Raw genomic sequence first — 13,808 nt, 5'->3', positions numbered from 1 at the left:
CCTCCCGACTCCCAGGCCACGTGGAGTGGACGCGCCTGACCTCCGACCCACCGAGTGCTGCTGTGGGGCTGGATCTAGGTCTGGTCAAAGTGCTGCCTCCAGGCTGTGGTGATTGGCTCAGAGATGAGCACAGGACCCACACCAGCCCAGACACGCCAAGCAGGGTCAAGTCCGCACTCGCTGGGAGCGGCTGGGGAAGGAGAGAGGGTTTTGCTGTGGACCCCACAACTGCCCGGCTGCTTCCCACCAAGAGGAAAGCTGCCAGAGATGGAGGTGGGCGCAGAGGAATGAGCAGTCGTGGTCTGGGAGGACACACTGACTGGTGATGCATTCCAGGATTCTGGATCAAGCAGGCCCTGAAGTCAGGGACCCCGCGGCTTTCGGTTTGGCGGATTCCCGTCCCATATAACTGAGAGAGCCCTGCTGATTCGTGAGCGTCTGGTGGCTGGCGCGTCAACTTGTGGCCTGAGAATGTCTGGTGACTAACCCCCCTCCCTCATGGCATCTAGCATCCTGTTTCCATAGAAACGGACCTGAGCAGTGATCACCACTCTCTCTCCCACTCAACTCCATATGCAAATGAGACATCATCTACACCAAGGTTCCCACTGGAACCTTCCCAGGGCCACACCCACCCAATGGTCAGTTCAGCTCAAGACAATGGCCCCAGGCACTCTCCCCCCAGCTCTGCGATGCCTGGACACACAGATATGAAACAAGCATGTCATGGAGCCTCCTTCTCCAGGCTGGCCAGTGGGAGGACTCCAGGAGGAGGCCTCAGGCTCGGCCCTGCCCTCGGAGCACCCGGTCCTTGGAGCAGACAAACCTGCAGAACCCAGGATACATAAGTCTGTAAAGTCAGTGCCACGATCTGAAGGGGGCCTGGGCCTGCTGGCACACGGATGGTTCCCTGACCCACGGATAATGCCCAGAAGGGAGGCTGGCTGCAGCGGCTTCGGGAAACAGCCCTGGTGATGATCCTCTGATGCCATAACCACAGCCAGGTCTGCTGGCAGACACAGCCTCTGTGGAGCTTGCACCGGTCGGTATTTGACTTTAGATTTTTCAACAGATCACACACCCTGCTTCGTCGGAGTGCTGAAGGTCCGGACCAGAGCCTGTAGACATGGTAGGGCCACAGCTTTGGTCTAAAGCAGACAAAGAAATGAAGGCCCTGGGAGAGGAATGTAGCAGACTTTGAGAGTTGCCCACCCATGTGCATTCTCTTCTTCTAATCTTGCCTGGCCCCAGAGAACAATTCTTGGTTGATTTAGCCAAATTCAATGGTGTTTCCTATTTTCCTAGCTTCCCTTGCACCTAAGGATGGACACAAGATCCAGTTCTGGCCACGTGTGCTGGGATGGGGGAAAGATCTAGGAAAGAAAACGTCGTTTTCCTGATCCAACTGGACAGGTGCGGCTGTCAGGTCCCTGTCTCCCTGTCTCCCTGCCTTCGATGCAGGCATGATGCCCACAGCTTCAGCAGCCACCTTGTGACCATGAAGAAAGACCTAAAAAAATCACAAGAACACCCCAGAGCCATCACCAGTAACCACTGACCTCAAAACTTCATGTGATAACAGAGAAAACACTCCAGAATTTGCTCGAGCCACTGTTGGCTGGACGTTAGAGTTACTTGCAGCCAAATGCATCCCTGACACCTACACCCCCTGCGAGTTACACAGAACCAGGACTCGAGTCCAGCCCATGGAGCCAAGCTTCCTGCATCCAACTCCTGCTGTGCCCCTTACCAGCCCGTGACCTTGAGCAAGTCACTCCGTGCCCCTGTGCCTCTGTGAAATGGAACTTACCAGAGTCCCTCCCACACAGAGGCAGCTGAAAGATTAGACCAGATAATGCACAGCATCAGTCCACAGTAAGTGCTCGGCAATCAGCAGATGCTCTTATTTTCATCACACCCCTGAATGATGCCTAAGAGGATTCAATTCCCTTTGCTTTTTAAAGTCCCACTGATGGGGCACTTTGGACAAAAGGAACTCTCAGCAAGCAACCGCAGAGGGGTCGTGCCTGCCTGATCTTTTTTGAAAGCGCTAGCCCAGGGCCAGGGGATCATTCTTATCGACGTTTTCTTTCCCAGGGGCCTGGAAGAGGCAGGGTGGGAAACTGCGCGCTCGGAGAAGACGGTTCCGGAGTGTGATAAAACCCAACCCGCCCTCTCCTTCCCACCCCCCGGCCAGGTGCGGAGTGACTGACATCACTGCTATTTGTGCTGAGATTATTAATAATAGAAAATCTCATGAGGAGTCCCACCGTTCTGTTCACAAAGTACATCTACTTGTCATGAAAATTAATTTAGATCCCGGACGCAGATCAGGAAAGGAGCCCTCCGCACGCCTCTGCTCCTCGCGCTCCCAGGGAGGGCTCTGGACGGTCAGACGAGCGGGAGCACCTGCGCAGGCCACCTGGGCGTGTGGCTGCCATGCCGGTTCCCAGGCCCTGCCGTGTCTGCTGGGTCTGGATCCCTGGGTTGAGGCCCAGGAATCTGTACTTGAACATGTGCCCCAGTATATTTGTTGTTCCTTGAATTTTAAGAAGCACTGAGTCGGGGTGCAAGGCTGTGCATGTGTTTGAGGATTGGGGGTGGGGGGCCGCCCTTTCCCAGGCTGCTCGCACGTGTCCCTCAGCTGCTCCAATCCGTGCTTTCACTGTCGCAGTCGGAAGCTGTAAAGGGCTCTCAAAGTCAGGGCAGCTCCTGTCCCCTCACTCCTCTAAGGCGGGGCCATGCCAGCCGTGCCCTGGGCAAGGCTCCGCCTCAGCCTCACGCGGGAGCGGTCCCCGCAGCCGGCCCTCCAGCCCTGGCTCACCCTAGAGACACGGCAGTGGAATTCCCGGGGAAGTTTTTACTATGAAGGTGCCCAGGCCCCTCCCCACAGCTGGCAGTGGCCATTTCCTGGTCTCGGTCAGGGGAGGCGGCAGAATTGGCAGCAGGATGCAGCAAAGGAGATATGCAGGTAAAGAATATCTCAAGCTCAACAAGAATGTCATTGACTATTTCATGGCCTCCTAACGGACAAAGACAGGAAAGCGTGGCTTAAAGAAGACAGCGAGGTGGGCTCCGCTGTTAACTATTGTTCCGTGATTTCCAGGGCTTTGTCAGGCACCGGCAGAGGTGCCCCGGGGCTGCTGTCCTGGGCTGACCATGCGCAGGAAGTGCAGGTACTGAGTCAGGTCTCCTAGTGATCATTGTAAGATGAATGTAACAGCAATAAATGCTAAGTCTGATATTTGGCTTTTTCAAACATCAACTGTATTTAGTTGGTTCCGGGGTGGGAGAGACCTGGGCCACTCAGCAGGTCCCCACAGTCCGACCTGACACTGGGGCAAAGGCAGCCCATTCTCGCGTCATCACTGGGAGGCCGGGGTCCTGCTCCCCGCCAGGCACCGAGACTGCCGTGGTGAGGCCTCCTCCCCTGTCCGGTGACGAACGGGGGGACGTGCTGGGACATTTCACGTGGAGAACAGGAGGCTCGGGGAGGAAGGGAGCCGCCTTCCGAATTCTGAAGGACAGTCGTGGGTCTGCCAGGGACGCCCCTGCCCGCAGGCTCCAGGCCCCCCTGTGGGATCAAGTCCCTGCCTCCCTCTCTGGCTTCATTCCTCAGCACCCACCTACCCCTGGGGACCCTGGGCTCCAACCCTGTGCTTCGGCTCTCCCTCCTCTTCCTCAAGCAGTCCCCCTGGCCCTCTGCATGTTGTCCCCTCCACCTGCGAGGCCCTGGCCCCGTCCTCTGCTTGCTCACCCCCAGGCCTCTCTACCGCATGAGGGGAGGATGTGCTGACACCCCGGCCTAAATCAGGTCCCTACGCCACTCCCTCACGAGTCTCTCTACTCTGCAACAGCATTGATCCCGCTTTAGAACTTATTTAGAATTTTATTACCTGTTTTACATCCGTTTTCTTTTTTAAAAAGATTTTTTATTGATTTTTAGAGAAAGGAAGGGAGAAGGAGCGGGAGAGAAACATCGATGTGATAGCCAGACATCGATCAGCTGCCTCCTGCATGCCCCCTACCGGGGGATCGAGCCAGCAACCCTGAGATGTGCCCTGACCTGGAGGGAAACAGGCAACCTTTCAGTGCAGGGGAGGGTGCCAGCCAGCGGAGCCGCCCGGCCAGGCTCCATGCATTTTCTAAACCGTGAGCTCCACGAGGTCTCAGCGGCCTCAGGCTTCTCCCCGATGCCCAGCACGAGGCCTGGGTCAGTAAGTGCGGGTTCTGCCTTGAATCCACGAATGAATGGCTCCATCGGGTGGGAGCTACAGGAAGACAGCGTTGAGCTCAGTGAAAATCCACTTTCCGACACTCCCGCTGCCCCAGTGTGGAAGCAGCGTGGTGAGGCAGGTCCCGCAGCGCAGCAGGGAAGCAGGGCCACCCGGACGGACAGACGGACGGACAGACGTGGAGATGGAGGCCCTGACCTCTAAGGGATCTTCTCGTGCGGAGGTTCCGTCTCCTCCGCAGCCTGAAGGAGGAGCCAGTAATTTGGGGATGAGGAGGAGCAGGAAGGAAGAACATAACCTCAGAATGTCAGGCCTGTCACTCGGGGAAACAACATTTATAGCATGAGCCTGGCTGGGACCGCGGGGGATGGGCGGGCAGCTGTGGGGAAAGGCCTAAGTGGGAGCAGAAGAGGGGGGCTGGACTCTGGAGCCCGGGGCTGCTGGCTCCTCGTCCCCCCCTTCGCCCACGCACAAAGGACGGTGAGGACCTTGAGGGCAGGGCGAGGTCGGAGTCCTCTGAATCCCCAGCATCCCACACGCGGGTCTCCGTTCTTCCTGCCCCCAGCCGGGACCACCCACATCATCTGGGGGGCCTGATGCTAAAAAAAAGGCAGGCCCCCCCTTTGCTCAAAATACACAAAGAATCTTCAAATGACAGCAGCATCGCATCAAACCAATGCAGGACCCTCTGCGGCCCCACATGTGCCCCGCACCCCCGGGAGGATGCTGGGCTGTGGACCCCGCCTGCCCGAGGACCAAGAACAGAGATCCAAGAGGGACCTCACCACAGTGCTGAAGCCAGGCCGGGTCTTGGTGTATAACTGTGAGCAGACATGGGGTCACTAAGCAATAGAGAAGCCAGAAGGGCGGGAGTGGGGGGCAAGGGTGGCAGGAGTGGGGGGCAGTGCGTGGAGCCAGCAGGACAGATGACTTCCTTGAAACAGGAGTTAAGAAAAATTCTCCTAAACCTGGGAAATCGGGCAACGGGAGGGCGGTATTCCCGCACGCGACGTCGTTTGGGAGCCTTAGCAGACTCCTCTGAGGGTGATTCCATTAGGGGAGCATACGTTTCACTCCCCATTTACCGTTAGGTGAAGGCCTGGCTGCTGTGGATTTACATATTAACGTGTAGATTTAGTCGTGATTTCTTCCCAACAGGAGAGATGACTCCACAGGCTACGGTTTTGCGCCCGGAGTTGTTACTGACCAGCTCTGATTGTGAGCGAGCGCGCTCAGCCCGCCTTTCTCAGGCGCCCGCCCCGTCTGTCTTCCTAACTGCTGATCCCGTCCTGCTGGCTCCCCACTCTGCTCGTGAGCTGAATAGACCCCGATGCCTCCTCCTCCTGAGATGGAGTGAGGGTCGTTGCTTAAAACTATTTGGAAACGACGCCCTGCCTTCGGGATCAGGAGAGGACTTCCAAGGAGATGCGAGGGAAACTGCATCCATAAACAAGAACAGGCCCAAGCTGCCCTGGACAATAAGCGCAGAGCAGGAAGCGGTCCTGGGAATTAAGGAGACGCAGAGGAGATGAACCGTGGGCGGGGGGCGGAGGGTGGGGGCGGGGGAGAACATGGTCAGTGATGGAGAAGATGGAGGCCAGGAATTCCCTCCTCGCACAGAAGAAATCTGCGAGGGGAAGGGGGCCGATGTGGCGAACAGACGGAGGGAAGGACCCATCGCGTGGGAAAATCAGGAGGGACCGGAAGAGAAAGGACGATGATCGAAGAGGAAATCGAAGGGTTTCCCTCCCCTGGAGTTCCGGAAGGTCCCACGGGAGCCCCTTCACCAAGGCCCGGCCCAGCGAGATGTCTGAACCGAAGGTGAGGAGAAGCCTGCGGGCCTCCGGCGAGGAAGACGCGGCCGGCTGCCCAGAAGGAGAGGCAGGCCGTCCGGGCGCCCCTCGCCCCGCGGAGAGCGAACGGCACTGCATGCGGGTCCTGAGGGACGGAAGTGTGAGAGCAACACAGACAAAAGCCACCCTCACTCGCCAGGGTCAACGGAAAACACGTGTGCAGAGGCAAGGCTGAAAAATGACACCACTCAAATACCCGTTCTTTAAATTAGAGAGAAAACCACACACGCACACACACACATACACACACGCACATACACACATGCACGCGCGCGCACATGCATACGCGTACACGCACACACGCAGATGCATGCACACATGCACGCACACACCGACTTAAGGAGACCCTGGACCACACCAGAATGGGGAGGAGATGAGGAACGTGACAACGGGAGGCGTGGCTCCCAGGAAACCCGTGAACCCAGCGTGAGTCCCAGCGAGGCCTACACCACTCTGACCACGTGGCGGCGAAACTGAACACGGTCTGAGAAAGGTGCCTCGAAGAGGCGTGACATTTCCTTGAACACTAGTGGACACGTCCTCTCGCTTCAGAACTTATCTGTGGAATTCCACACAGACAGTGGTACTGACTCCCTCGCAGCCACATGCCTGTCTGCCCTCCCTGCCTCGTCTCGCTGGCATCACGCACATGCATGTGCACACACACATGCTCTCACATGCGATGACGCCCACGCAGGCCTCCAGCCTTTTCCCCTCCCCCTTGTCACTCCTGCCCCAGGGCCCCCTTGCTGGGCATGGCTGACGCCTGCCTGTCCTTCGGCTCCCGCGCCACTCCCCTGGGAAAGTCCTCAAGCCCTGAGCCCCGAGCCTGGCTCAGAGATGCGCTCAGGAAACCACAGCACCTGCCCGGCTGGTGGCTCTGTGGATTGAGCATCGTCCCATAGACCAAGAGGTCCCGGGTTCGATTCCTGATCAGGGCATACGCTCAGGCTGTGGGCTCAATCCCCAGTAGGGGGAGTGCAGGAGGCAGTCAATCCATGTGTCTCTCTCATTGATGTTTCTCTCTCTCTCTCCCTCTCCCTACCTCTCTATGTAAAAATCAATAAAAACTTTTTTTTTTTTTAAAGAAAGCCACAGCGCTTTGCCCAGAGCCTCATCTGTGTGCATGACACGTTCCCATGTAGCATTGATTGCCTCTCCCCAGACGGGAGCCGGGAAGGTGGAGGCCTGTGTCCGGGTGTGCTGTCCTCCATGCCCCTCTGTCCTTCAGTCCCCCAGCGCAGACACGGGGGGCTCGCCCTCCCCTGGGGGTCGGAGGGATGTGCCTGGCTGGGCCCAGGAAAGCAGGAGCCAGGCCCAGAGCGGAATCAGACACAGGCGCTGCGAGGGGCCAGGCTGGGACCTGGCCTCTGACTGCAGCTTCTGTCTTGGTAGAAACAGTCACAGTTTGGAGTCAGACAGTGCGTGGCTCTGTGCTTCTCTCTGACTTGCTGAGTGACCGAAGGGTAACCATACTGCAGCCGCTAACACTTACTGGGTGCTCATTCTGACGCAGCTACTCATCATCCCCATTGTACAGACGAGGAAACTGAGGTTCGAAGAGGGTACCTGGCTTCCTCAAGGTCAGGCAGTTCATGTGAAACAGACCCCGTAGCCACTGACAGTGCAGGCGGACGCACAACTTCCCGGCGAGGGAGGAAGGGGTGTCTGTCGGCCCCAACATTACCACGCGGCTTCGCCATTTTCACCAGGATGCCCCACGGGTTATTGGAACTCCGTCTGGCAAGCACCAGAGGCACTACCTACCCAGCCATGACGATGAAGAAGTCCAGTCGGTTCCACGTGTCCCCAAGGTAGCACTTCTTGCCAAAAATGCCCAGGGCCACCATCTTGAGCACCATCTCCATGGCAAAGAAGATGAAGATGAAGTCGTCAAAGACCTGCAGGGTGGGGGGGAGGCGAGAAGCGAGGGACAGAGTGAGGTTCCGCGGCAGGACCCAGAGGTTGCAGCCACGGTGTGAGTCGGGGACACAGTCGTGGACACAGGGGGCAGAACGAGAACTCAGAGATCCTGTTCCAATGCACTCATCTCACAGATGAGGAGACTGAGCCCAGAGGGAGGAATGAACTGCCCAGGGTAATGCGGCCCATTCTATTAGTTCCCTAAAACCAGGTATAATGACAAGGGACCCAGAAGGGGCTAGAACAAAGAGGCTCTTCTGAATAATTGCCAAGCTCTGGGCTCCATACCTGACTTCCATTCTCTCTTCTAAGTCTCACAATGACCCCATGAAGAGTCCATTTGACAGATAAAGAAACTAAGGCTCAGAGAGGTTAAGCAACTAGCCTCAGGTCACACAGCAGGTGAGTGGCAGAACCAGAACAGACTCTCAGGTCTCTCTGACTCCAGAGCCCACAGGGAAGGAGCTCTCTCAGAACAGGCCTGACCCCGGCACGAGGCGCCGGTCTCAGCGCTGCCTTCCTCTGCCCAGAAGGAGGCCCCAGATGGTCCCTGGTCATGGGCTCAGGTGAGAATACATTTCCTGGGGAACAGGGCCTGGGCGGGACTCCTCCTTCCAGGACAGACAAGGGCTGCAGTCAATTCAGCTCAACAAACGAGCACAGAGCACCTACTGTGTGCGGGACAGAGGCCGGAGTCGCCGACACAGAGACGAGTCCTCAGTGAACTCGCCCCTGGTAGGGGAGCCAGCCCAGCACCCACTGAGGCTGGTCAGCAATAACTCCGCCCGGCTGAGGGGCTGTTACCCACCGGGACCCCCGCCCCGCCCCCGGAGATGCTGATTCTGCAGGTGTGGGATGGGCCAGGGCTCAGGGTCTTTAACAAGGGCCCCAGGGGGCTCGGAGGCCCTGGGACCCGCTGAGCCCCGTGGAACCCAGGAGGCAGAGGGCAGTCCCACCCGGGGGGATTCCCTCCCCAGGGAGCCCACTGAGTGCTTCCACGTGTAACATGGGCAGAACCCCAAGCCCTGCACCACGGCGCTCACGCACCGCACGGGCCACGGAGGTACAGCCGTTAGCCCCACCGGGGCCCGAGGAGACGGGAGCAGGAGGGCACAGGAGGGACATGGGGGCCCGCGCGTGCAGGGCATCGAGAACCAGCTGCGGAGCTGCCCTTCCTCCCAGAGCCCTGGGGGGTCACGGGCGGGCGTCCCGCAGAGGAGTGGTGGGGTCACTGCACAGTGGGGAGACCAGGAGGAGGAGGTGGGGCCTGGACTTGGGGCAAAGCCCCGGAGATGAAGATGGTGAAGGAGAATGGGTGAAACCGGCCAGGCGTGAGGGAGAGGCGGCCAGTTTAGCAAGGAGAGGTAGTGGTGTGTGGCTTGGCTGTGCTTGGCTGCGCCTGGTGCTGGGGGGTTGGGGGAAGGGGGAGAGGCGAGAGCAGGACATTGTGGGTAAGTGGGTGTGGCATTGTGTGCAGGTGGGTGCAGGGTGGGGGTGGGGGCAGCGTGGGGGGGTGGGGGGCATCGTGGGCAGGTGGGTTCAGGGTGGGGGTGGGGTGGGAGGCATCATGGGCAGGTGGGTTCAGGGTGGGGGTGGGGTGGGAGGCATCATGGGCAGGTGGGTGCAGGGTGGGGGTGGGGTGGGGCATCGTGGGCAGGTGGGTGCAGGGTGGGGAGGGATGGGGCATCATGGGCAGGTGGGTGAAGGGTGAGGAGGGGTGGGGCATCATGGGCAGGTGGGTGCAGGGTGGGGAGGGATGGGGCAGGGTGGGGAGGGGTGGGGCAGGGCGGGGCAGGCCGCCTCACCTGCAGGATCTTGCAGCGCTCGGACAGGCAGTCCATGTCGTCGCACGGCTGGTACATGCCGAGCGTCACGCAGTTCAGCAGGATGACCAGCATGCTGACACATTCGAACCACGTGCACAGAGTCAAGGACAAGTCAGTGGGGACGTGCCCATGGGGCCGAGTGCTCCCCGGAACGTAACGCCCCCCCCTCACAGGCATACCCCCCACTCCTGTTCTTCCCCTCGCCCGCTCCTTCCCTGCCCGAGTTCTCAAAAGACCTTGGAGCCAGCCTCCCCCCTCACAACAGACATGCCCACACGTGCCAAACCCACCAGAGAACCCAAGCCCCACCGAGCCACCCCTGCCCGGACCCCCACCCACCCCCTCGCCCCAGCCTCAGAGTTCCCAGGAAGGAGGAGGCCCCTGGGCTTGGCTGGCAGCCATCTCTGACCTATCCGGGCATCTCCACCTCTGACCACCTCCCTCTGACTGTCACTGCCTCCCTCCCCCCGCCCCGCCCCCTGGCCACCTCTCCCCTCCCCTGACCCATGCCCCCTCCACCTCTGCCCAAGGCCTGATCTGGAGCCTGCAGAGGCCGGTCCAGTGTGGCTGAGACTGGCTGGGCACCTCAGTCCCTCTCTCCTCGCCTGCGGTCGGATTAGAGCTCGTCTCCAGGCTCCGGGGTATCCGTACCCAGGGCTCCTGGCCCCTGCACCCAGCGAGCTGGGGCCCAGCCCAGGTGGGAAGCCTCCTGTGGCCAAGGGAGTAAGGAGCATCCTTCACCCAGCCCTGGGCGGGGCCTACACCCCAGGGGACAGGGTTTGGGCACCTAGTAAATGTCTGTTGCATAAATAAGTAAATCTCTTGGGCCCTGCCCACGCGGACACGCTGTGATTCTTCAGTGTCTCCGCTCACTCCATTTCCCAGCCTTGCTCCAAGCTCGGAGGTAGCCACACCAGCCTGACCCTCAGCCGATCCCACCCAAGGGGCGCTGAGCACCTCTTGCCTGATGGGAAACTGACTTGGTTTCCTTGGTAACAGCCTCCCTCCCATCCCGGGGGCCCTGGCTCACCTTGGGATGCTGCCTTCTCTCTTCCTCCGCTCAGACCCTCCTTGCCCCAGCCCTGCTCCTTCCTGCCTGCCCCATCCCGCTGCCATTCTCCCGCCACAGCCTGTAATTAATTTCAGTCGCTGCCAGGGCCCCTTCTAGCCTGAGCAGCGCTCCAGCACAGCTTCATCATTAATTAACTTTTCTAAAGTTCAAACGTTCTAATTACCCATCCCCCAAGCTTTCCCCCCCGCCTGTCGCGCTCTCTCGCCTTCAGCCTCCTCCTCGGCTCCCTCTGCCCTTCCTGCCAGTTTCAAGTTCAACATGCACTTAACAGGGGTCTCCCAGGAGCCTGGTACCCCCACTTCTTCCTCAGGACCTGAGCCCATTGTACAGATGAGAAAAACTGAGACCCGAGGGGCCTCTCCTGCATCACACAGCTGGGAAGTATGAGGGCTGCGATTCACACAGGCCTGCTGGCCTCCAAAGCCCGTGCTCTCCTCCGGGACTCATGGCCTGTCCCTGCCTGTGACCCCCCTCTGTCCCCTGAGTCTTCGGCCCATCCATCCTCAGCGCTCTCGCCTCCCCTCTGCCCTTCTGATCTGTCCCACACAGTCACCAGGCCCACTGTGCGCCCCACGCTGTCAGAGCGCTTCGCAAGTGTTAGCTCCTTTAATCCTTGCAGCACTATTTTTACAAATGAGGCAATGGAGACAGAAAGGGGAATGTGATTTGCCCAAGGTCACCAGCTGGGAAACGGCAGAGCTGGAATACCAAACCAGAGCCTGCTTTTCTTGTCCCCGCGCTATGCTGCCCGATTAATCTGCCTGAACGGCTCTGGGTGCCTCTCCCCGTTCAGAAGCCTGCCATGGTTCCCAGCACCGTCCTCAGCTGGACATCCAAGGCCCCTAGACTGGTCTTAGCGAATTCCTGTGACCACCTCCCTCTGGCCTTGGCATGCACTGAACTGTATATACATATATACATATGATTGGCTGCCTCCTGGGGCACACTGGGGACCGAGCCCGCAACCCAGCATGTGCCCTGACCAGGAATTGAACCGTGACCTCCTGGTTCATAGGTCTACACTCAACCACTGAGCCACGCCTGCCGGGCTGCACTGAACTCCTTGCTGTCCCCAAGCATACCCTGCATGCACGTTCCCTTCCCTCTACCACATCCCCCAGGCAAACTCCTACTCATCCTTCACAGCCCAGTTCACGTGTCACCTCTTAAAGCGTCCCTTGAAGCACCTCTCACCACTCACAGGGCCATGGGCCAGCCTCCTCTCTGGCAGTGCTCCCTGCTCACCTGGTCTAGCTGGTATCATAGTCATGAACTTGGCAGTAACCCCTAGGGACATGGCCCCAGCTGTCACCACACCCGCTGGGGGCAGGGGAGGAAACAGGCCTGGACAGCTGGAGTGACTTGCCCAAGGCCACACTGTCCGCGAGCAGCCCACGCGGTCTGACTCAGTGGTGCCCGCAGCTGCCTCTGTCGTTCGTCCGGCTCGCCCTCGGCACCGAGCCCCTCAAGGGGCCAGATGGATCGGCTTTCACCTCTAGATTGCTCAGCGGCAGACACGCAGGGACGGACAGTCTCAGCCCGGCCCTGAGGCGCTCGGGGAAATCCCAGATGGCAGAGCCTGGGCCCTTTCCAAGAGCCCGTGAGGCTCAGAAGTCAGGCCAGAGCTGGCATCGCTGCCCGAGGTTCCTGACATGCTCCCCACGGGCCCAGGGATCAAAGGCAGCAGCCCTGGAAGCTGAACCAGATCACAGGCCGTGGGGAAGGAGCCTGGCAGGGAGGCGAGATCCAGGCCGAGGGGCTCCAGGGCCTGGCCCGACGCCTGGCGTTTCCGCCATGAGCCACCGGGGAGCTCGGAGAGGCCGCTGGGCAGGCTCTGGTGCCCTGGGACACTTGAGGGAGGACAGAGGCCCCGAGAGGGCGGTACAGGCTTTCCGGGTGATCGGGAGGCAGGGCCTTGAGTGCCAGCTCCTCACTGCCTCACACAGTAAGGCTCAGAGCCCCCCGCCTGGCATCTGAGGCCGTGCAGGGGACGCCCTGCCACCTGGCCTACTCATCGCTCCGACCTCACTTCTGCCGGGGTGACCTTGTCACAGAACAGCCCCACCGAGTCCTCAGAGCCTCTGGTCCGGTCGCCCGTTGCACGTGGGAAACGGAGGGCAGAGCCAGCAAGGAGACACGGTGAGCCGAAGCGAAGGGACGCTAAGCCAGCCCCTGGGACGGACGTCTGCCTCGCAGCGCTCCGACTCTTCACGCACAGCCTTTCGAAATTCCGATTCGTTCAGGCCTGGCAAGGAGGAAAGTCGCCCAGAACTTAAGCAAAGTTCCCTAAAACTGGCAGGCACTACCGTTACCCCCATTTTACAGATAAGGAAACTGAGGCACCGAGAGCTGGTTCCAGGGCTCCCATCACACATAGCCGCCCGGGTTCACACAGCTGGTATGTGGCAGGGCCAGGATTTGAACCTGCCTCGTGCTGACTCCAAATCCCACATTCTCAGCCACCTGCTCTGTGGACCCCGGGCACGGGGCCTGGAACGCGAGGCCCCTGGACCGGCATGCGTTTGGTGGACGACTCATTCGCTTTTCCTTTCTCGCCCACACTGACGCCTCCCGAGTGGGCCTGGGTCAGCGGTGAGCCAGCAGCAGCCCATCTGCCGGTGCCTAGTGGGGTCAAGAACGGGATGTCCCACCCCTGCGTGGTGGGGAAGGAGGGACCTGTCTGCAGGAGATGCAGCGAGGGGTCCTGGTCCCAGTAAGAAGCTGAGCTGGATCTGAACCCTAACTCCAACCCATGGCCCCCCTGCTGAGTCTTGGGAAGGCTGGGCTGTGACTTAGGGAGACAGAGTCACCGGGAAGGCACCACGCCAGGGGTCCCCTCAAAACTCCCACTTCCCAGAGAGAAGAGTGAGACCAAATGGAGGGACAGTGCCTGACACCC

At 59.7% G+C, this 13,808-nt stretch overlaps 1 protein-coding gene across 1 annotated transcript in view; it reads right to left on the bottom strand.

The window, feature by feature from the left end:
* CACNA1I (calcium voltage-gated channel subunit alpha1 I) overlaps positions 1-13,808 on the bottom strand; it is a 102,701-nt gene that overhangs the window by 65,380 nt on the left and 23,513 nt on the right. The window contains exons 3-4 of the mRNA XM_081082896.1: positions 9,817-9,928; positions 7,856-7,989 (exon numbers count right to left, since the gene is read on the bottom strand). Coding sequence (XP_080939022.1) covers positions 7,856-7,989; positions 9,817-9,928 — 246 coding nt within the window. The remainder of the gene's footprint in view (positions 1-7,855; positions 7,990-9,816; positions 9,929-13,808) is intronic.

The sequence above is a fragment of the Myotis nattereri genome, assembly GCF_964212035.1.
Source record: "Myotis nattereri genome assembly, chromosome: 2".
NCBI lineage: Eukaryota > Metazoa > Chordata > Mammalia > Chiroptera > Vespertilionidae > Myotis > Myotis nattereri.
Note: the sequence above shows the minus strand (reverse complement) of the source record. Positions and strands in the feature narration are given on the sequence as shown.